Raw genomic sequence first — 24705 nt, 5'->3', positions numbered from 1 at the left:
AGACTTTTCCAGTGCAGAGAGTCTGTCTGCATGAGATGAGGCCTTATGGAAGACCACATTTGCAGTCTCTTCAGTATCTTGGATGCGCTTTTTTAGGGCTGTCAGCTTAGTATTTATCGGTTCAACAGCAGAAGCCCTGTCTCACTGGATATCTTTCACTAGGTGTTCTCTTAATTTCTCTAGTAGTTCTGGAAATGAAGGGTCTGCTGACATCAGTTACTCAGGCTTCCCTCCTTTTCCTGATCTATTGGGGCAACATGCCATTTTGGAGTTTTCTGACAGCTCCGTGTCGTCTGCAAATTGTCTTAGATCTTTTGCTGGAATGCAGAATTCCGTGATCGTTTGTTAGCTAGATGTTTTGCCCACAGTTTAACAACTGTAGAACACATTGGTTAAGGGTAGAAGTTGTTCACTTAAAGTTTCCAAGTCATTTTATTCCCAGCGTGAGTTTGAATATGCGTTTTCCATATCCTCATCTTACATCCAGCTCCTAAACTAAGCTCTCTCAATAAAGGGTAGTGCTGGAGGGGGGGGGGGGGAGATATTATTTTAATGAGTTTGGTATATGGTAAATAGTTTGTTTAAGCTTAAAGTTCTATATTTACTATTTCAGCATTAAATACAGCAGTATGCTGAATTTGCTATCTGTCTCCAGCAAGTGATGCAAAATATGCAGAGTGTAATGTGTTTGACACACTTGGAAATGCAATTATTTGGGATAGTTAGTTGTTCAGCTGTTCGAAAAGCATATCTGAAAACCTTAGTCATCATTGAATAAACTATTTTCCTACATTCAAGAATTACCTACATAATAGAATATAAATCAGAAATTATTTGTTTTTTGGTTTTTTTACAAAATGACTTACAGTTGTCCCTCCATATTCGCTAGGGTTAGGGGAACAAGACCCCTGTGAATATGGAAAAACTGCAAATAACAAAAACACTGTTTTTACCTGAGAGGACACCTCTCTAGGAATCTCTAGGTCCTCCAGCGCAACTCTGTGGTCAATGTCCAACATACACTGACCATAGAATGGCACTGGAATAGCTATAAATAGTCTTTCAGTGCAATTTTTAGTTAAACTTGACCACAGAGTTGCACTGGAGGACCTAGACAGTCCTAGAGAGAACATATTAATGAAATCTGTGAATAATCAAAGCCGCAAATATGGAGGGATGACTGTACTTAGAATTAGTACCTCCTTTCATTCTAGATGCCTTCTTTTCTTACTAACAGTTGTGTATAATTTTTTGTGGGTTTTTCGGGCTATGTGGCCATGTTCTAGCAGAGTTTCTTTCTGATGTTTCGCCAGCATCTGTGGCTGGCATCTTCAGAGAATGCTTTGCCTGGAAAAATTGGGTGTATATATACTGTGTGAGCCTGGCAAAGCATTCTCTGAAGATGCCAGCCACAGGTGCTGGCGAAATGTCAGAAAGAAACTCTGCTAGAACATGGCCACATAGCCTGAAAAACCCACAAAAAACTATGGATGCCGGCCATGAAAGCCTTCGACTTTACAGTTGTGTATAACTTACATCATTAACAGGACTCAGTGTTAGGCCATTGGTATTTCTTACATGTCTTTTCTTTCATATTTTTCAAACCATATTTTATGATTGAATCATTCTGTACAATTCCTTTCTTCTTAAATACCAGGAAGGAGCAGGGAGAGGTTTCTTTTGTCAATATAACTGCTGAGCCCAATAGCTATTGGCAGAAAAACTGCTGGGCATATAAACCAATTCTGGAATATAGCAGAGTAGTTGACAAATTTACAGAAACGTGGTTCACAGTCCTCAGTGAAGATGACAGGCACTGGATGTCTTCCAGAAGTGAAGGAATTGCAGGAATCTCGGGAACTCTCCAGCAATAGATGCTGCTCCAGCTGCAGCTGAAGAAACAACCAGAGAAGCCAGGCTCCTGAAAGTGCTATCTTTATTTAAACAAGCTTCATTTATATACCGCTTCATACCGCCAAACAGTGTTTAAGTGGTTTACAACTGTAAGCTAATTTAAGCTAATTTACAGAGTGCTAACCATAAATCACCAGTGCTATTATACAGATCAAACGAATACGAACTCCTACTCAAACCCACAAGCAATTACTGGAAGCCCTTGAGTTTATATACACTCCAGACCATGCGGTCTTCCAAACTCAGTCACTTCCTGTCCCACACTGTAAAGTGTCCTCCTGTCCATGCAGACACATGTTTCATCATCCAGGCTTTGCTGCACGTAGGCAAGCAGAGTGACCTTGTGCCTATGAGCATCAGCTGTGGCTGATTGGCTTTGTCCTTCTGGTGCTGAATGCTCATGGTCAGACACACACATCTAAGCATTTCTCAGTTTGCTGGCTTTAACCCTTAACATGTTGTCTAGCATGCTGCAGACAGGTGAACTATTCCTGAGTGAAATACACTGCACTGTAGAGAATATGAATAATTATGAATAATTATTTATAGAGCCTCTACATTAATGAGATGCTGTACATGAGATGTTGTAAGACACAGGTGATGCCTCTCAGGCTTACAATATAAAAGACAAGGCACATGGGAAGGGGAAGGAAAGGAAGAAGCAAGAGGGAGACCAGTTCGATGCTGCCGAAATAAATTTGATTTATTGAAACCATCAGTCATAACAGTGATGATAAAAATAGCATAAAACCATGGTGGGGGACAAATTTACACCACTGCTGTATGTAATTTTTTAAATGTAGACTTGTCACTGTTAACGCATGTAATGTCAACAACATTTTTTCTTACCTTTATGGATTTGGGATCTTTTTCTTTGTAGAATGCTAAGAATGCATCTTTCAGTGGCTGGAACGGCAGCTTTTAAATCAAATCCATTTTTGCAACCGTTGGCTTTTAACGAGAGGGTTGGTTGACTGGTAGTTCTGAATTTAGATATTTTGTGTCTATGTGCCTTCAGGTCTTACCAAGACAGAATCATCTCAGTTACCTAAATAAAATATTTTTATCTGGCTGCTTCCCTTAGGAAGCAATGCCATTCTTATGGTGTGTTAAGTTCCATTAATTCTTTTTTGTATATAATCTTATAATTATTGTTTTTAAAAAAGCTTTATTAACAACATAAGTAAACATCTTTTCATGATCATTCATATATTAATTCTCACCACCTATAGCTCCATATCAAAAAAATACAGTTACATTTTCCCATTTCTTCCTAAATTGTTGGTCCAATTTTCTATTAATGAACATTGTTAACTTGTCCATTATCCAGTCTTCTTCTTTTTCTTTCCAATGCTTAGCGTATAAGATGCGCACCGTTGTGATCGATTATAGTAAAATACTCTTTTCATCTTGATCCAGCTTGTCTTTTATTTCCTCTCTTATATTGAGTAGGAAGAGTTCTGGACTTAGTTTAAATTTTAGTTGTAATATCTTTGATATATTCTCATGTATGCTTTTCCAAAATGTTCCAGCTTTTTTACAACAACACCACATATGATAATATGTGCCCCTTAGAAATTCACTTTTCCAGCAGTTGTTATTATTGTTTGTATGGATTTTTGCTAATTTAGTTGGTGTTATATACCATGTATAAAAGAGTTTATAGTAGTTTTCTATCAAGAAATTACCTTTAGTAAATTTTAAATTGTGTTTCCAAACTTTTTTCCAACTTAATAGTGGAATCTCTTTTTCTATATCCTGCATCCATTTGATCATTGTCTTTTATTGTTTCTTCTTCCAGTTCTATATCAAGAAGCAGTGTGTAGATTTTACTTATTAAAGTGCTCCCGCCTTATACGCTGAAAGCCGTGAGGGAGCCATATGGGAGCGCACGCGGCGCAAGGGCTGCACGTTCTGTTTACTTTCAATGGTGCTCGAGCATATGCATTTCTTTTTTACGCAGGGGGTCCGGAACGGATCCCCCGTGTAAAAAAAGGGCGCACTGTACATGTTTGTCTCCCTGAGCTGTTATCTTACCTAGTTCGTTAGATTCAATAATAATAATAATAATAATAATAATAAGTTTATTTATATTTCCTGCCTCTCCCTGCGGATCATGGCGAGATTACATCCAATAAAAATACAATACAAATGCAATCAATAAAATACCAAATTGCATAGGATCATAGCAGCATAACAGTCATAGTCAAGGAAGTGGAGCATTTCATTTAATGAAACTCTTATATAAAATTGGGTGGGTAAGCTCTCTGGAAGAGATGTGGAGTGCCTTCTTAAGTGCTTTCTTAAAAGCATCCAAGGTGGTAATAAGACAGATCTCTTCCGGTAGGCCGTTCCACAGTTTGGAAGTGATGGCAGTAAAAGTTCTATGGGAAGTCATTGTTAGTTTAACCTTTTGATATCCTAATAGGTTCTTCCCAGATGTTCTGAGTGTGCAGGGCGGATTATGTAGGGAGAGGCGTACTCTCAAGTAACTTGGGCCCAAGCCATTTAGGGCTTTAAAGGTAATAACCAATACTTTATACTGTGCCCGGAAGCTGATCGGCAGCCAATGAAGAGATTTTAACATAGGTATTATGTGGTCAAACCTCGATGTACTGGTGACCACTCCGGCTGCCGCATTTTGAACCAATTGAAGCTTCCAAACTTGGTATAAGGGTAGCCCCATGTAGAGCGCATTACAGAAGTCTAAACAGGAGATTACCAGTGCATGTACCTCTGCTTCAAGGTCCTTTCAGTCCAGGTAGGAATGCAGTTGGCGTATCAACCAAAGTTGGTACCAAGCACTCCTGGCCGTCACATCTATTTGAGATGACAGCTGTAAAGACAAACCCAAGAGTACTCCCAAGCTGCGAACTTCATCCTTTAGGGGAAGTGTGACCCCATCTAGGCCTGGTTGGCAAATCTCCTTCCCCAGACTTAGGGTACCTATCACGAGTACCTCCATTTTCTCTGGATTCAACTTGAGTTTGTTTTCCCTCATCCAGCCCATTACCGACCCAAGGCAGGCATCCAGACGAGAGATGCCATCCTTAGTCACTGCAGCGGTCGGAGACATAGAGAAATAGATGTGGGTGTCATCAGTGTACTGATAATGCCGTGCCCATATCTCCGGATGATCTCTCCCAGCGGCTTCATGAAAATGTTAAACAGCATGGGGGACAGAATGGCACCCTGAGGGACACCAGATGTCAGCTCTCTTTTAGAGGAGTAGCTGTCTCCCAGCATCACCCCTGGAATCTGCCCGAGAAGTAGGAACGGAGCCACTGGAGCGCAGTGCCTCTCAATTCCCAACTCCCTCAGGCATTCCAGAAGGATACCATTGTCAATGATATCGAAGACCGCTGAGATGTCTGAGAACACCAGCAGGGTCACACTTCCCCTGTCGATGCCCAGACGGAGATCATCAATGAAGACGACCATGGCAGTCTCAACCTGAAGACGGTTTGAAATGGGTCCAGATAATCGGCTTCCTCCAAGACAGCTTAATATTTTATTATTCCTCTTGAAATCTTCACATATTTGTTGATAAGATAACCCATGCAGGTCTGTTCCATCTTCCAAAAGTTTATATTTTGTTTTAATTTAATTGATCTTCCTGTCCTCATTAAAAGATTTTCATATCTGAGCCAGTTTCCTTTATATAACTTTTTGCTCTTATGAAAGGCTTCTTGGGTGGAAGTCCATCTAGGAATCTTAGACTAAAAGTATTTTTTATATTTGACCCAAGTTTTAAACAATGCTTTCCTTATCAAATGTTTACTAAACTCCTTATTAACTTTATGTCTGTCATAACAAAGGAAGGCATGCCAGCCTTCTTTTAACATTCCTCTTTCTAATGCCAATAATATTTTAGTCTCCAAGGTGATCCATTCTTTCACCCAGATGAGAGCACAAGCCTTATAATATAAATAAAGATTTGGAAGTCCCAGGCTTCTTTTATCTTTACGATCCTGCATTACTTTCATTTTGATCCTAGGCTTCTTTCCTTGCCAGATATAATCATTTAAGTCTGTTAACCAGCTCCTAAATTGGTGTTCTGACATGATTATTGGTATGGTCTGAAATAAGAAGAGCATCTTAGGTAACACATTCATTTGTATGGATGGTATTTTCCCTAATAATTATAATTGAAGATTTTTCCATTTTTTAAGGTTTTATTTGATTTCCTTCTATGTTTTCATATAGTTGTTCTCATATAAGTCCTATTTTCTTTTTGTAATTGTTCCCTGTAATTAATTTCATTCGCATACAACTAAGGTAAGAGAGCCATAGTGGTATAGTGGTTTGGGAGAACAGGATTTGCATTCCCATTGAGCCATGGAAACCCACTGGGTTAACCTTGGGCAAATCATGTTCCCTCTGGACAAATGTTGCCAGGAAAATCCTATGATAGGTTCGCCTTAAGGTCAGCATAAATTAGAAATGACTTGAACACAGTCATTTCTAACAACATACACACGTATGGTAAAGTCCAAGTCATCTGCTTCTCTGTCTTGTATCTTTCATCTTCTTTTTGTTGCTTAGTGAGTCTCTTTGTGAGTAGTTGGCTATCTCAGCTCTTTCACAACCTCCTGATAGTGAGTAGAGCTCCACCATTTGCTATAGGTGCATGCAGAGCTCTTTGAATATAATCCTCTGTAACTAGTGCGGAATCCTTGTATAGTAGTTTAAGTGCTGGCTTTAGACTTGCTGGATTTGTAATCCTAAAAAGGAGGGAGGTCTCCTTAGAAAAGGCCTGTTGGAGAATAGCCTTAAGGCTTAGACTATAAATTCAGTCTAAAAATGCAGGACTTTTATCAAGTGATGTTAGAATAGATAGATAGATAGATAGATAGATAGATAGATAGATAGATGATAGATAGATAGATAGATAGATAGATAGATAGATAGGATATTCTTTTCTGGGTTGCACCAAGAAACTGTGATATCCCAGAGAAACTGCAAACATACTGGGGCAAAGTGTTATCATTCACCATTACAAGCTCCCTCAAGTCTAATAAGATGCTCTTTAGATGAATGGCCCTAGTGTCATTTTAATCAATACTGATGGTGCCTTCATGTAGCATCCACTAATGTTTCAGCTCATTTCAGTATGTATTTGTCAAGGATTTTCTCTTTCCCTTTTGAAATGCAATGACCCATTGCAGCCATGTAATACAGTAGCTTATTGTTGACGTGGTAATTATTTATCAGGGAGAGAGGTAGGATCAGAGGAGACTCATTTAGTTTCTGGGTCAGAACACAAACTTGTGACTTTTTTGCTTTTCAAATTGGCTTTCCTGTCACAATTTATCTTCAGCATTTAGCTGGTCTCTGCTGCACTTGACCCAGGTGATGGATCCTTTTGCATTAGTCCTTTTCAGAAGTACTTGATCTTGTGAAGTGCTCTTTGTGTTGTAGAAATCTTTCTATTCTTTAAATGTCCCCGTGAGAAGTAATCAAAGCTATGTTTTTGACTCTTGAAAAAGCCATTTAATAACTCACTGCCTGTAGTCCTGCTGGCTTAAAACTTTATCAGATAAATTGGCAAGAAGTATTGTAGTGTTTCCCAGCAATAACTGGAGCATAGACTATGCTTAGTAACAGGGGAAAACCAGTTTAGCAACTTGATGGGCATGGCAATATGGTTCTGCCTGGCTGTTATATTTGTTATATATATCAGACATTTGGGTTGCTGGATGAACATCAAATCTAAGATTTTCTTACAGCTACGATGAGAATGTTTTTGTTATGTCATCCCCCCATACCTTAAGATTTATTGCATATCCACTCAGTTTCTTAAGAATCTCCCCCAGTTTAATACACAACCCTTTCAGAACTATTCCTTAATTCAGCACATCTCTTTCATTTTGTTTATACCTGAAAGAATATTTTTGTCTATAGTGATAAAAAGCTTCAAAATCTAAAAATTGTGTTTTAGGTTCTCTTATTCTCTTAAAATATTCCTTTTAACTGAGAGGGTTTTTAGATAAGAACATAGTGAAATAATTGTACTGTTTAATCTCTCTCTCTTAGCTAGAATTGATTACAGATTCATTTATTCTTTTGAATTCAATGTGTTAACGGCAGTTGTATTAATTGGCCAGTGGTATATATCAGTGGCCATTAATTGGCCAGTAAAATAAAGAAAATGTATTTGTTAGACCCACCACATCAATTATACTGATTTGTACAATGAATAGTGGAACATATGATCTGGCCAAATTTGGTCAAGGTTTGTTTAGAAGCCTTAGATACATAACAGTTACAGGTTGCTCATGCTCTCTTTTTATCTCGAATCTACGTAGGAGATAAAAATATACTACTTTTCAAAGATATAGATACTCAGTAAACTTGTATTTACTATGTTCTGTTAACACTCTGTCAACACACTTTTTTTTGTATCACCAATAGTAAATTTGGACTCAGTGTGAAATCATTAACCAGCTGCCACTCTGCCAGTTATTTCTCTTGTCCTTACTGTTTGCAAAAAACTGGAATGTGATTAAATTCTGATCCGACATTTTAAAATAGATACTGAAAAACTGGTTAACATATTCTGTGTGTGCAATGGAGAATTTCTCTTAACTGGAGCATTCTATAATAAATTAGCAAATTTAGAATGTCATTGATGTGACCAACTGGACTCCGCTCCTGAAGTAACCGGTGAGCAGAATTTGTCAATGCAGGTTGAGTATACATCAACTGGAAATCTGAAATACTCTTACATTGTCCACATGAGTGGTTGAGATAGTGACACCTTTGCTTTCTGATGTATAAGATTATTTAAAAATACTGTGTATAAAATTACTTTCAGCCTAAATATATAAGGTGTATATGAAACAGATTTGATTCACAACTTCAAGATAACTCATTATCTGTATGAAAATAGATATTCATATTATCTATATGAAAATATAGATAAATTAAAAAAAATCTGAAATCCAAAACACTTCTGGTCCCAAGAATTTTGAGTAAGGGATACTCAACTTGTAACTTATTTGCAGAAAGTATCATAGGCAAAGCAGGCTTAGACTCAGAGGAAGGGGAAATGAAGATCAGAGGAACCTAAGATATTCAGATGATACCATAATACTAGCAGAAAATAACATAGATTTGGTATAGTTACTAAGGAAAGTCAAAGATAAAAGTGCAGTTTAAAGTTGAACTTTAAGAAAACAAAAATAATATCCGTGGAGGATCTACACAAAAGGAAATTAAAATAGTCAAAGAGGTCCCATACCTTTAATCAGTCACTGACCAAAATGGAAATTGCAGGCAGTCGGGAGAAGATTCGGGCTGGGAAGGGCAGCTATGAAAGAAAAAGACAAGATTCTAAAGTGCAAAGATAATCAACTGAACATTAAAGTAAGGATTTTTCATGCCATCATATTTCCCATCGCTGTGTATGGCTGTAAGAGCTGGACAATGAAATGAAAAAAGAAAATCAACTCATTTGTGATGTGATATTGGCGAAGAGTTATGTGGATAATGTGGATGGCTAAAAACCACAAACAGATAGGTACAAGAACAAATCAGATTTGAATTCTCCCTAGAAGCCAGGATGACTAAATTGAGGCTGTTGTACTTTGGCCTTATCATGAGAAGGAATGACTCATTAGAAAGTAGGAAGATAATAAAATGGCAGATGGTTGGATAAACTCAATTAAAGAGAACACAGCCTTAAGTCTACAGGAACTACAGGGTTGTTGAGGACGGGGTATCTTGGTGATTCACAGGCTCACCAGAGGTCAAAGTCAACTCAAGGGCAGTAAATAACAACAAATAGTTACAAGTAGCATACTTAGGTATATTGATAAATTTGATGTTCTTTGCCTAAGAAAGGGGTGAGTGGCCTCAGCCTGGATCTCAATGGAAGTGACTTGAATGGAGTTGATATTTTATTCCTTGGATTTTACTACTCTTTGTTTCCCAGTGCACACATGGCCAAAAAAAGTGATTGCCCTTTTATTCCTCCAGAACATCTGTAATGATGGCGGAGTGTAAGGGGATAGCCTAATGTATTATTGTTGTATTTTGTTTTGTATCCTATCGATCCTGTTTTGTAATCCACCTTGATTCCTTCGGGAAAAGGCAGAATATAAATAAATAAATTATTATTATTATTATTATTATTAACTGACAACAAAACAACATCTTGACAAAATGTAGGCCTGTGTGTGACTCTAACATTGTCATTTTTTCTTTTCCTCCTGTGTAATTTTTCACACCATTTGCATGATGAAAAAGCCGGTAGAGCTTTGAATATATAAATAAATGCATATTTTCTGCATTTTTGGTTGACCCAAAAAAGATACTGCTTTTTAATGAAATTTGGATGTTGTTATATTTTAAGTATATTAAAAGAGAGTTTGAATCATTGTGTTACTCTTGCTTTCCCTCTAACCCCCATACCATTACAATGCTTGTTGGGATGGGAAAGGAAGTAACATCTTGTGCTGTTTGCCAGCAATATGTTATATAGCCATTCTTGGCAACAATGCTGCCTCTTACTTTCAGGTTGAGGGAGTGAAGTTTGCATTATAAGTTCTGACATATAGAGGAGTTTGAGTGTAGATATAATGTTTTTATACAGACAAACGTGTGTGTATCTTATATGTCTTTTAAAATTTTAATTGTGCAGGAGCCATATAAAAGGCTTTACTGAAAACTGGTTTTATTACAAAAGCATTTTTCCTCCCCATAGAGGTGATTCTTCTCTTGAGATGCAGAATAGTGCTATATTTTCAGATTTTATATGAAATGTCTGTAATGTAGGTTGAGGCCAGATCATTATCTTTAGTGTTCAAAAATTACTACCTTTAATGAGCCTCAGGCATTCTGGACAAAGAAAAGGAAGACTGCAAGGTGACTCAGATCTGGTGGTTTACTCCTTAGTTAGCCAAGGAGGGCCTATGTGGCCACTTAATGAGGTTCCTGAGTGCTTGGAATGTTACATTTGAAATTGATTTGTTAAGTATTAGAATTTTGGAAAATAATAATTTGTTATTAACACCAACAATTGAAATAAATTCAATGAATTGAAATCCTTTATTTATTTCTTAATCTAGTTTTTGAAACAGATAATGTAGTTTACATAAAATGACTTGGGAATGTCATGATTGACTTTTAGAAGTGGTTTTTGTTTATTGACTGCTTAAAATGTGATCTTATTGTTTTAAAATTGCCTTACCCCAACCTGGATTTGGGGGGGGGGGCATATGGATGGTTGTTGTTGTTGTGTACCTCCAAGTCATTTTTGTCTTATGGTGACCCTAGGGTGAACCTATCATAGGTTTTTCTTGGCAAATTATTTTAGAGGGATTGTGCCATTGCCATCCTCTGAGGCTGAGAGAGTATGACTTGCCCAAGGTTACTGAGTGGGCATTTATGCTCAAGCATAGATTTGAACCCTTGTTTCCAGAGTCATTGTCCAACACTCAGACTGCTACACCTCAGTGACTCAAACCTCTTTAATACAGTTGCAACCTAAGATAGTGGGAGACCAATGCATTCAAAAACTGTCAGGTTGGGAATGTTGCCCATAAATCATGGAATCCTATTTTACAACCTGTTCAGTAACTAATTTGCAACTGTGTTCTCTTTCCGCTCCTTGCTAACATGGGCTCTGTTCACTTACTTCTTCAACACCTTATGGGTTAATGGATAACAAGAAGAGGTATTCGTGGTTAGAAAACAAGGATTGTGCTTATTTCAGCTAGAGGCCAGTGATCCACTGTAAGTGCAGCAATAAATGGATGGCTGCAAAGTTTAATAAGTGAATCAAAAATGGTGAATTTGTAATCAGAAATGTTTGAGTATGTCACTGCATAAGCAGAATATTTTTCTGTGCAATTGAATCACTTTATCCTCTTTGCCTCCTCCCCCCAAATAAGTTAGGCGTCCTGCAAAGATCAGTGTTAGAACACATGCTTACAATTAGGAGCCAGAGACCCTAACTTTGCTCTCTAGTTTAAAAGACTAGGTATCTAACAAGCCCACTTTTCTACTGTAGTCTAATTAAATCATGTCATATTTGCACTTATTCATTTTGTTGTGTGTCTGTTTCATATAGTATCTTGCAGAAAAGATTCAGAAAGAAATCAAAGAAGTACAGGAACTGGTGAATACATTGTCATTAAAACATCCAGCAATTTTGTATTTTGTTTGCCTGGCTTTGCTGGTCTTCTGTATCCAAACCTTCAAACTTCCACCCCATCATCTAAAAAAGGGACTTATTAGAAATAAATGCAGCAATCTATAAACACTTAAAGAGGGGGGAAGGGGGAGAGATGGGGAGAGACCCCCTAACAAATTCTAAATAATTTGTTCATGTGTAAAGTTATATATGTGTAAGGTTTTTATAGACTATGGAAAAGCCTTTGACTAATAGATCATGAAAATGTATGGAATGCTCTTAAAGACAAGGGAGTGCCATCACATCTGATATATTTCTGAGAGAAATCTGTACTTAGGACAAGAGGCTACTGTTAGATCAGAACATGGAGAAACAGAATGGTTCCCAATTAGTAAAGGGATCAGGGAAGGTTGTATTCTATCATCGTATTTGTTCAACTAGTATCCAAAAAATATGAGAAGAGCAGGCTTAGACCCAGAAAAAGGAGGAGTAAAGATAAGAGGAAGGAATATCAACAATGTAAGATATGGGGATGGTGCTATACTACTAGTGGGAAAATATCATGGACTTTTAACAATAACTAAGGAAAGTCAAAGAAGAAAGTGTAAAGGCAGAGTTATTGCTGGACAAAACAAAAATAATAACCAGGGAGGACCTACATACAATGAACCTAGACAATGAGGAAATTGAAATAGTTAAAGAATTCCCATACCATGGATCAAACATTCTTCAAGAAGGAGACTGCAGTCAAGAAATCAAAAGACTAGAAATGGGAAGGACATCTATAAAAGAACTAGAGAAGATCTTAAAGAGTAAAGATATACAACTGAGCACTAAAGTTAGAATCGTACAAACCATTGTATTCCTCATTACCATGTACAGATGCGATAGCTAAGTAGATAAGAAAAAAATCAATCAATTTGAGATATGGTGCTGGAGAAAAATGCTGAGAATACCAGGAACAGCCAAAATACAAACAAAGCAAACCCCAAACAAATGGGTCCTAGAACAGATCAAGCATGAAATCACCATGGAAGTCAAGATGATTAAGTTAAGACTGTCATACTTTGGTCATGTCATGAAAAGGCATGTCTCATTAGAAAAGACAATAATACTAGGAAAGGTGGAGGGATGTAGAAAGAGAGGAAGACTGCCTTCTTAGATAGATAGACTCTATTAAGGAGGTCACGGATATGGGCTGCAGGACCTAAGCGGAACAGTGGAGGATAGTCTTAGAGATGTCATGGAGTCACCATGAGTTGAGATCAACTTGAAGCAGTTAACAACAACAACAAGGTTATAGCGAGCCAGCATGGTGTCGTGGTTTGACTATTGGACTAGGGCTCTGGAGACCAGGATTCAAATCTTCGCTGTGCCATCAAAAGTACTGGGTGGCCTTAGGCAAGTCACACTCTCAGTCTCAATAGCAAAGGTCCTCTTTCAGAATATGGCTACAAGGCCTGAAAAACCCACAAAAACAGTTACAGAGGAGCAGCAACAGGAACTTGCCTGATTTTGCTTCATTGACCATAGAATCAGAGTTGGAAGAGACCCCATAGGTCATTGAGTTCAACTCCCATTTCAGCACAGGAATGCCAGCTGGAATATCCCAAACAGGTATCCCAAACTGGTTTAATTTGTGAACCTTTCTTTATGTCAAGAAGTTCATTTTTATCTTCAATCTTAATCTACCTTCCTATAATTTAAAACCATTAGACCTGGTCCTAACTTCTGGGGCAGGGAGACCAAAGCTGCACATTCCTTTCTGCAATTAGATACTAAAATAATCTAATCCCGTAGTCTTCCCTTCACCAGGTAAAGCATGACCAATTTCCTCAAACTTTCCTCATATATATTGTTCCCATGTCTCTTATCATCCTTGTTGCCCTTCTGTGAACTTGCTCCAGCTTGCTATATACTCTTAAAACGAGACATCCAGAACTGAATGCAGTATTCTAGATGAGGCCTAGTTAACATAGAATATAATCTGACAATCACAGTTGGTCCTCTACACCCACAGATTCTTTATAAACCATCCACAGCTTGAAAATATTTAAAACGAAAATATAAATTCCAAAAAGCAAATTTTGATTTTTGTCATTTTATATGAGGGACATCATTTTAATATGCCATTGCATTTAATAAGATTTAAGCATCCACAGATTTTGGTATCTATGGGGATGGGGGTAGCTTGAAACCAAACCCCAGTAGATACCAAGGCTCCACTGTACTTCTCTTGTCTTGGAACCTACAGTTTGGTTACCTCTTCTGTTCTGTTCCATTTATGATCAACAAGGTTCTTTTCAACACAGGCTGAATCCCTATTCTCTGGTCTCTCTTTTGACTGATCAGGAGCATCTCTGTCTTGTCTGGATTAAGTTTCCATTTGTTCATCTCATCCAGTCTATTACTGATAGTAGACGCTGGTTTAGTGTAGACACAGCTTCTTTGGAATCAGATGGAAAGGAGAGATAGAGTTGGAAAACCACAAAACGTGGGATGGCTTTTTCCAGCGATTTCATGTAAATATTAAACAGCATGGAGAACAGAACAGAGCACCATAGGTTACTGGCCAGGATTTCAAACAAGTGCCCACCTGCAGCACCACCTTCTGGGTCCATCCCACCCCACCCCTAGGACATTGTGGATTTTTTAGTTGCTCTGACTTGTAGTGGGACTGTTAAGCAGCATGCATAAGCACACTGCCTGTAAACAACAAGCCAGGTTTCCTGTGGAATTTTGAATTATTGTTCCATCCTAAATAACCCAATTACAATGGGCCCTCTCCTTATGTGCAAGGGAAAATCTGCCTATGCGTGAGCCCCATAGGAAATAATGGGGTGCGTGCATGTGGAGTGGCACGCATGTACCTTGGGCACACACACCATTGTTTTCCTCCCCAAGTGGCTTCTGCATAAGCTGGAACCCATGTAAAATGCATCTGGGCACACTTTAATCTGTTTTTAGGATGTACAAATATTTTCCTAACATTAGGTTTTTGTTTTAAGAAAAACACAAAAAAGCATGTTATTGTAGAATTGTAATGCATTTTAAAATTCAATTACAGGTCACATATCCCTTATCTGAAAATCTGAAATGTTTCAAAATCCAAAACTTTTTTTCATTGATGGCTGAGATAGTTAAACTTTTGCTTTCTGACGGTTCACTGTACTTAAACGTCATGCACAAAATGATTAAAAATATTGTATAAAATTACTTTCAGGCTATGTGTTTAACGTATTTACAAAACATTAATTTCATGTTTCAATTTGGGTCCCATCTTGAAGATATTTCATTATGTGTATGCAACATTTCCAAAATCTAAAACACGTTTGTTCCCAAGCATTTCAGATACCATATATATTCAACTATAAGTCGACCTTATGTATAAGTCGAGGACAAGTTTTGGGGTCAAATTATTGATTTTGATATGACCCATGGATGAGTCGAGGGTAAAATCTAGGTGCATGTAACAAAGGATATGAAGGATGATGCAAAGGAGAATAATGCCAAAGAAATGACAAAATTCTAACTATTTGTGCTCAAAATAAAGGCTGAATGCATGAAAAAATAGACGACCAGTGATTCCAGGACAGGTTACATCTTTGCCTTTCACCAGGGAATGGTTCCTTTTTTAAAATAAGTGTTAAGTACAGTATTTACAGTACCTACATCAATCCATGGATAAATCAACTCAGGTTTTTTGGGTCAATTTTTTGGCTAAAATTTCTCGGTTTATACGTGAGTATATACAGTAAGCAGTAATAGATTAGCACTGTAGTATTATCTTGGCTTTACTTCGCAAATGAAGATCCAGAAAGGACTCATCCGTGCTTTTTACAAGCACGTTGATGACGTTGGATGTATCCTTCGAGCCTGTGCAATGGATTTTTCTGGTGGAGCGCAGCATGCACAGAACTGGCCTCACCATTTAAACCAGAGGTTCGACTGCTGAGGCCTTGACAAGCATGGACGGTGGCAGTGAAGTCCTTGGGTCGTAGGTTTGATTAGAGTTTCCTTCTCTTAGATGGTTGATCTTACAGGGTTAGACGAGCACCATCTGCCCAGGTTTGGGATTAGAGTTTTCCTTCTCCTAGGATGGTTGCCATAAGGCTAGAGAGCCCATCCTGCCCTTTGGCGCTCTGGTCAGACCCTTCGGTTGTGACCTGTCTGGCATGGGAGGCCCTACCGGTGGCTATTATACCACTGCCAGCATAGCTCACAACTTCATTAGGGTACGCAAGCCTCTCCCCCACACAGTCAGAGCATAGCTGGAGGGGAATAGGAGGCCAGAAGATGACAGTTAAGGAGGGAGAAGCCTCTTCCTTCAGGCTAGACCTGATGGAGCTGCGTCTGCCTGATCACTCCCTCTCAGGCCGGAAGATCAGAATTGCCACTAGATAGATTAGGTTCCTACATCAATTAAGTTACAAAACCAGCAGTACCATATCTATGCATAATTTGTATCCCAGATTCTCTCAACATTTCTGCTGGTTTGTGTATGTGGAGTGTGTACAGATGTGAATGTGAATGTGCTTGTGGAAGAGATAGTTGAGAAGATTAGGTCATCCAGCTCTGCTGTGGTCTTGAGGGACATAAGAGGAAAGAAAATAGAAAAAACTTAGTATTTCTAAAATCTTGGTGATACTGTATTGCAAATTACCTTGGATAACCCTGGTAGGCTGAAAGATAGTCTTGAAAATGTATTTATACATAAATACGTTGGAAGTAAGTTGCTTTGATTCAGTATTGATCACAATGATTACTTTAGTATGGGGGTAAATAGAAGGTTGATCTCGTTGTCCCATTAGATCTTTGGTTGATTTGTGTTAGATTGACAACAATCTCTGACTGCCAGTTATTTGACAGTAGCAACAACAAATTGACCCCCCTTCTATTATTCTTCTAAAGTCAAAGAAGCATGAATTAGTCTAGTTTGTTTAGTTTTATTTTGGATTGAAGGACTGCATGATGTAGTCTGTTCCAGTATCAGTACAAATCGTTAAGGCTAACAGTTCCTTAATTCTAAGTGTCTGTGAATCTTACAGTGTGGAATTTTTTATCCCTTTTCTTCCCTAAGGGACAATGGAGACAGATCAAGACACCGAGCCCCCAGGAATGCCCGTATGTCTGCACCATCCCTTGGACGCTTTGTTCCCAGGTAAAGCATGCATTCCTAACAAGGCATGACAAATTTGCTGTCCATTGTGCAGTTCCTTTGCTGAGGTATTACTGTGTCTCATCATGTCAATATCCTCTTCTAGGCGTTTCTTGCTGCCTGAGTATTTGCCTTATGCTGGGATTTTCCATGAACGTGGACAGCCTGGTTTGGCCACTCACTCCTCTGTTAACAGGGTCTTGGCAGGTAAGGATTTTTTGTGCCTACCTCCATTGGGAGAATGTGTTATACATATGCAAGAATTGGTCTGAAAATGAAAATGTTTATATGACATAATCCAGGGGTAGGCAACCTGCGGCCCGCGGGCCGGATGTGGCCCGGCAAGGCCTTGGGACCGGCCCCAGCCCGGTCCCGCCGCCGATTGCCGCCGGGGCCTTTGGCCTCATGCGCGCAGGGTCAATTGTCTATAGAAGCCTCAGAAACATGCATTTATATTAACATTTTTTAAAAAATCAAGTTTTTTCGTGTGTCCTCCGCTTTTTTTTTAAAAAAGTGCCCACCATTTGAAAATTTTGTCCTACATTTGTCCCGGTTTATTTATTTATTTAATTTTTTTTAATTATTTAATTATTTATTTTTTGGCTTCGGCCCCCCCAGTTGTCTGAGGGACAGCAACCCGGCCCCCGGCTCAAAAAGGTTGCCTACCCCTGCCATAATCTGTAAAAATAGATGCAGGAATGGATTCCAGAATAGCTGAATTATCCTTATTTATATATTTTAGGTGGTTAATGATAAGACAGGTTCTGCACTTGAAAAAGCAGTAGTAACCAGGTGAATTTTAGGGTGGAATCCCAAGAGAAAGATGGGCAGAACATTAAAAAAAAAGAACCCAACTCCCAGAAAACCCCCATCAGAAGTGTCTCTGTTCCTTTCTTTCTCCTTAAATATTAACATTCTGACAAGTTAATGATTAGTTTGCTGCAGGTCCCACTAATTTAATTATAGAGTGCCTTGTTCATGTTCTGGCTTGTAAAGCTCTCAAGAACAGTTCAGATTCAATTAGGATCCTAATAGGTGCATATTAAAACTTTGGCAGCATCTGGTTATAGAGCACAGACAATTGGAGAGTTTTGTGTGTTGAGTGGGAAGAAGGTAGAGCCAATGGTACTTTGCCTGCCAGGAAAGGAAGTTTTCTGATAGAATTCTGAAGTGTTGGTTTGTAAGTCTTGAAATATTCTTTGTTTGATACCAGCTGCAACAATGATATAATGTTTGCATTCATTTGGCCATAGCATTGTGCTCTTCGGGTGTAATGAGTGTTGGACTAATATGGATATGCATGTTATTTTACTTTGCTTGCATATTAGCAACGTACTTGTCCTTCACTCTGATAGAAAGTAATATTGCAAGGTTGGAAATTGTGTGACTTCTAAGCATTGTTGGGCTTCCAAGACCCATCAGCCCCATCCTGTAGCCACTGGTGAGGAACGCTGGGAGTCACAGTGTAGCAACTTCTGGATGACCACATGATTCCCACCCGGAATACTGGAAAAATATTTTCATATCAGAAAATTTGCTCTGCTGTGTAATTATATGAATATGTACACCAAATAAGATCTGAGCTCCAATTTAAAGGTATGAAAGCTGTATAAAAACAAAAATTTATAATAATTATGATTACCATGGGCTCTTGCCATCAGCGGGTTTACTATCCATGGATCTGAGCATCTGTGGATGCCAAGCCCTGTTTTTCACAATGACAGTGTGTGTGCTGCATCGTCATTGAGGATAACAGGACTTGAGGTCTCGCGTTTTTTCTTATCCACATGGAAAGGTGGGCCTGGAATGGATCCCCTGTGGATACGAAAGAGCGACTGTATTACAGAATACTGAAAGATTTACTTTTGATCGTTAATGCTGTCTGTGGTTGGAAAGTCTTGGACTTCTGGATCACAGTCTATTTGCATCTGGGACTTGATATTTTTCAGGTCTTTCTTTCTTAATGTATCTCTGCTTGTGATTAAAGAAGAGGATAATTTGTGTTATCTTGTTAATCAAGTTTTAGAAATTAGGGGATTCCATCCCACTTTTTCAGATTCTATGTGCTTTAGGTTTATTCTGAAGTCTTCTTCTGTGATCTGCATTTTCTTGAAATACTTGTTGCAAGTCTACAGCCTGTATGCTGCTTTAGTACAACATGGTTTCATAAGGTGAGCTTCAAGGCTTGTCATGATGTGCAAATGCATTCTCTGTTTTATAAAGTGTGTAGGTAAAGGATAAAGGAAGAGACAGAATTTACACATCTCTTCCAGGTAAATATGGCCCTTGCTAGGGGAAAAAACCCTTCCCTTGTTCTGAGCATTTCACTTTCAGATGTAAGTTAATTTTTAACTACCTTCCAAGAGCTAGCTTGTTGTAGTGGTTTGAGTGTTGGACTGTGACTCTGAAGATCAAGGATCAAGTCCCTCACTTGGCCATGGAAACCCATTGGGTGACCTTGGGTGAGTCAAACACTCTCAGCCCCAGAAAACCCCATGATAGGTTTGTTTAGTGTTGCCATAAGTCAGAAATGATTTGAAGGCACACAACCACTACCACCAAACAAATTTACCAGAGTAGGGGACTTTCATCTTTGCTTATCCCTGGAAAGAAGATTTCAATAGCTAACAAAATCTCTCCTTTCTTTCTATTTTTGTTGGAATACTTTTGCTAAGCAGTCCTGTGTCAGTGCATGTGAAATAGAGAAGAGGCCTCTTACTTTTGTTTGAAATGCATCCTTTCCTTGTTCTAGATCTATGTGTGGGATTTTTTTTTTGTAGGCATATGGAAATAGCTCACCAAGAGATGATAATTTGCTGCCAGGCAACACTGCAGCATTTCTTTTCCAGCTCTACGTTGCTGGAGACATCTGCTTTTACTCCCTGTTCAGAAGCTTTCAGCTGCAGCTGGTGGCAACTGTTCTTGCTAGCCAATTTTGATGGGAGTAATTGGGTTTTGTTTTGTTCACTTTTCTCTTATGGCTGTGATGTGGTATGCTTATATTCTCCAAGAATAGTATTTTTGAACTTCAAGGGTGTGTATAAGTAAACATTTAACACCCCAGGAAGGCACTTTTTTTATCAGTCAAAATACTGTGATGATGTTGAAGTTAAATTGAGATTTTAATAAACCATGAAGCTCAGTACAGCGTGTCCGCGCCAACAATGGGCTTGCCATCTATGGATTTGAACTTCCACGGACAGCAAGTCTCGGCTTTTTAAATGAGTGCATGTGCATGCAGTTGCATGCGCACCCATTGAAAAGAATGGGTCCATGGGGACTGTACTGTACTGTCCAAGCTAATTCTAATAACATGTTCAGGTGTTGTGTTTTAGTGCTTTTGGTAAGGGAATGGATGAGGGCATGTAAACAAGAGTTGAATCAAAACAAGACATGTGCTGTTGGTGGGTGGAGGTAACAATGTATAGGATAGAGTTCCATTGTCCTTCAAAGAACCGGCTTGAAGCTTGAAAACTTTTCTGGCTGCAGTGTTGTTTTTTGATGCCCAGATCACATCCACAGTTTAAAGTATCTTTTTTCAGGTTTGAGGTGGTGTGCTAATTGGACCACCTGCGTGAAAGGAATGGCTTTGCTACAGTTTCCCATGTTCTACTAATATCTGACCCAAGATCAATTACTGAAATTCATTAATTTAAGACTGCCTTTGAAAACACTACAGTTTGTTTACAAAAGTAAGAGGTCATCATATTAGATATTAAGGGGCTTTGTTTGTTTTCCTTTTTCATTTCTGGGAGTAATGTAAAGTGATTTCCGTTACCTTTCTGAAATCTTAAACAGTCTGAACATGAAAGATTACCCATTTCTCTGTATGGCTGTCTGACCCCTGAATTGTTGTTAGGGTTTCCTGGTGTTCTTCCCAGTGGGGCATTTTCTGTTACTGCACCACAGTTAAGACTACCTTTCAGGGTCAAACACCATCTTTATTATGTTTCACTTGCCAGGCAAACTCTGTCCTACATACCTGGGGTTTTGATAGATGGCTTCTATTTATTTCTGTATGCTTGGTTCGACTTAATAGTTTAGTTACTGTCTCTTGTAATTATTTAGCACTTGTGTGTTTCTATCTTAACTAATGTTTAGTTTTTAAGTACTGTTCACATTTTTTAAAAATGATGTAAACCTTCTGTAACTTACAGTGAAAAGTTAGAATATATATTTTTAAAATATTCTGCCATATTTCCTCCATGTAGAAAATTTGTGTTAATTTTAAAGTCTTTGTGAAATCAGTTTTGGTGGTCTTTTTTGAGAAGCCATCATAAGTATACATGTGCTTAGTGTTAATGATTAAAAAAATAATCTAGCTATAATAAAGTGCAGTCCAAAGTTCAATTAAATAACCTTATTCAGAGAGAATGGCTAAGACCAAATTTGTTGTGCCTTTGATATGATATTGTTTAGCTTTTCTAAATTTCAGATAGTTTCTGCTTTCAGATACTCCCCAAACACATCTGTATGAAGTTTACTGAAATTATAATGTGATCTATCTATCTATCTATCTATCTATCTATCTATCTAGGCTCAGGCTTCAAGGACCGACACATAATGTAAAACAGGCAAAAACATTATTTACAACATTAAAAGAATAAAACATTTAAGAACTTTATCTGAAAACAGACTGGGATAGTTTATTTAAAACAATTCTAACAGCCAAAGAAGCCACTTCAGTGCTGAGGACCAAAGTCCTTATGAAATAATGCAGTCTTAGCTGCCCACTGGAAATTCAAGAGGGGTGGCTCAATGAGCCTGACTTTTTTTTGCCGGGGGGGGGGGGGGAGGGCGGATTCCATGAACTGAGGTGCTAGTACAAAGAAAATCTTTTTGCATGTATTTACCAACCTAGATTTCTGCCACACTGCAGAATTAATGCAGTTTGACACTACTTTAATTGTCATGGTTCCATCCTGTGGAACCCTGTGGTTTGTTGTGACACAAATCTCTCTGACAGAGAAGGCTCATAAAACTACTAATGCCATGGCATTGAGCCTTGGCAGTTAATGTGGTGTAAAACTGGATTAATTCTGCAGTGTGGCTGCAGACTTAGTCATGCCACAGGGTCTTGGAGAATCTTATATTTTGGACAGGGTCATACAGAAGGAGGCAATCCTTCAGCTGCCCTGGTTCCATATGTTCTTGGTTTTGTAGGTTAAAACCAATATCTTAAATTGAATTCAAAAGCAAATTGAATGCCAGTGCAGCTTATGCAAGACCAGTGATACGTGATGTAAGGCATAGACCTGACGACAATATTCTGGCAACCTCATTTTATGTTGGGAGTCCAAACACCTTACAAAGGCAGACTCATGTAAAGATTGGAGGCTTGCTTAAAACACAGTATTCCAATTTGGATATAATGTATGCAGTTTGATTATGCAAGGAGTATGTTAAACCATGCCTGGACAGGTGCTTGAGTTTATACTCATTTCTAGTGTCTAAAACAGGGTTTGGGCAATCATCTGAATCCACCTTTTGTATCTCCTTGACAAAAGGATATCTTGTTAGGGAATTCTGGAGCTAAAATTGGTTCTCTAATATATCCTTCACTTTCCTTTTACGTGAGCTACTCATTCAAGTGAGTGACTTATGATTCATTCCATCCCAGTAGGAATTAGATCTGCTGTTTAAATGCCTTAGGTAAGTAGACAATTAGTGGTGGTATGCTAGCTGTTGCTTCAGTAATTAACCCAATTACCTTTCACTTTTTCCTTAATGATGAAAGTGAGCATGTTAACAAGTTACTTTTGTTGCCTTGGAAACTAAATTCCATACAGCTATTCAACATTTCTTTCATGTACTGGTAAGATGCTGTTTCTGCATTCCACTCCCTTTAAGACTAAATTCCTCTTTACTGCTACATTCTCTGGCATAGTTGGATTTTTCTTTATAATCTCCTGTGGTTTTTAAACCAAAGGGAGCTTACCTGCTACTCTTAAGACATCAGTACCACTTTTGAACATTTTAGACTCTTTCCTTTCAGTTTGTGCTTAATTATTGAATGCCAAATGTATTGGTCTCCTTCACAGATTAAGGTCTTCTTAGTTATCTTCCAGACAGTTTATCACTATTCTTCTTTAAAAACATATGGAGAAGACGAATGTGTCCAGAGGAGGTGGGGAAGGTGAGGAGCCTTGAAAGGATATCCTCTCAAGCAAAAATAGCTGATTGCTGTGGGGACTGGGACTACTTTTCAAGTTGCTCAAATGCTCCTGAGGCTCACTTTATTTTATCATTTGAAAAGTTAAAAATACAGAAATATTTGCTAAATGTATTGTAAAATTGATTAAAATTGAGCTTCAGTTGATTGGGGATATGGTTGCTTAGTGGTTAAGACACCAGTTCTTTCTTTCTTTCTTTCTTTCTTTCTTTCTTTCTTTCTTTTTACATTTTCAAATAAAAATAAACCAAAATCATACATACAATGCTCTATGCTAACTTGTTAAAATTGATTCTTCCTGTAGTTTCTTATTAGTTGGGCAAGATATATGTTTCCATATAAGAACCTCTGGGTCTCATCAACTGACATCTGTCCATAGTTGATTTCAACTGTTTTCTTATTATTTGCACTGATTACTTTCCGTAAAATTATTAAATAAAATGTATGTATTGCTAAACAAGGGACAAATTGGGTCTCATCAACTGTCATCTGTCCATAGTTGATTTCAACTGTTTTCTTATTACTTAAACTGATTACTTTCCATAAAATTATTAAATAAAATGTATGTATTGCTAAACAAGGGACAAATTTTCTCTTACCTGATTTGTTTCCATAAACGTACTCTTTATATGTCATACATTCTAAATAACAATAAATCTCTCATACCTGATGACCATTATGCAATTTTAACTTTTAGTTTGAAATTATAACTTTTATGTATTACTTCTGCATTCTCAAAGTTAATATTCTGAATATTTTTATGTGTTGATTTAATTACTTCAACCTTAGATTCCATTACTTCATTCAAAATTTTTCGAAAGGAGGCCAGTCCTTTTCTTCTTTGTTTATGGACCTGTTATTAATTAATAATGTCAAAATATCTAATTCTCTCATGTCCATAACCTTCAGCTTCCATTTGTCTAATTTTGGTACTTCTTCCAGTTTCCATTTTTTTACTGTGGTTAATAATAATAATAATAATTATTATTATTATTATTATTATATTTCCCACCTCTCCCTGTGGATCAAGGCGGGATTACATCCGATAAAATAAATAGAAAATTCAAATACAAAGATACAATCAATAAAATACTGACATTATTAATAAAAATTCATGACAATCATAGCAAACATAGCAGTCATAATCAAAGGAGTGGAACATTTTATTTAATAAGGCTCCTATACAAGGTCGGGTGGGTAAGCGCGCCAGAAGAGATCCGTTTTTAGTGCATTCTTAAAAGCATCTAAGGTAGTAATAAGACTGATCTCTTTCGGTAGGCCGTTTCACAGTTTAGGGGCAGTGCCTGTAAAAGCTCTATGGGA

General features: G+C 38.0%; 1 protein-coding gene across 3 annotated transcripts in view; it reads left to right on the top strand.

Annotated features, from left to right (window-relative positions):
- AMBRA1 (autophagy and beclin 1 regulator 1) overlaps positions 1 to 24705 on the top strand; it is a 224116-nt gene that overhangs the window by 90323 nt on the left and 109088 nt on the right. For all 3 annotated transcript variants that reach the window (XM_089521544.1, XM_089521542.1, XM_089521543.1), the window contains 2 exons: positions 17133 to 17213; positions 17317 to 17417. In XM_089521544.1, coding sequence (XP_089377670.1) covers positions 17133 to 17213; positions 17317 to 17417 — 182 coding nt within the window. The remainder of the gene's footprint in view (positions 1 to 17132; positions 17214 to 17316; positions 17418 to 24705) is intronic.

Source organism: Sceloporus occidentalis, unplaced genomic scaffold, assembly GCF_023333645.1.
Source record: "Sceloporus occidentalis isolate IW3139 unplaced genomic scaffold, rSceOcc1.0.p SCAF_4, whole genome shotgun sequence".
In the NCBI taxonomy this organism is placed as follows: domain Eukaryota; kingdom Metazoa; phylum Chordata; class Lepidosauria; order Squamata; family Phrynosomatidae; genus Sceloporus; species Sceloporus occidentalis.
Note: the sequence above shows the minus strand (reverse complement) of the source record. Positions and strands in the feature narration are given on the sequence as shown.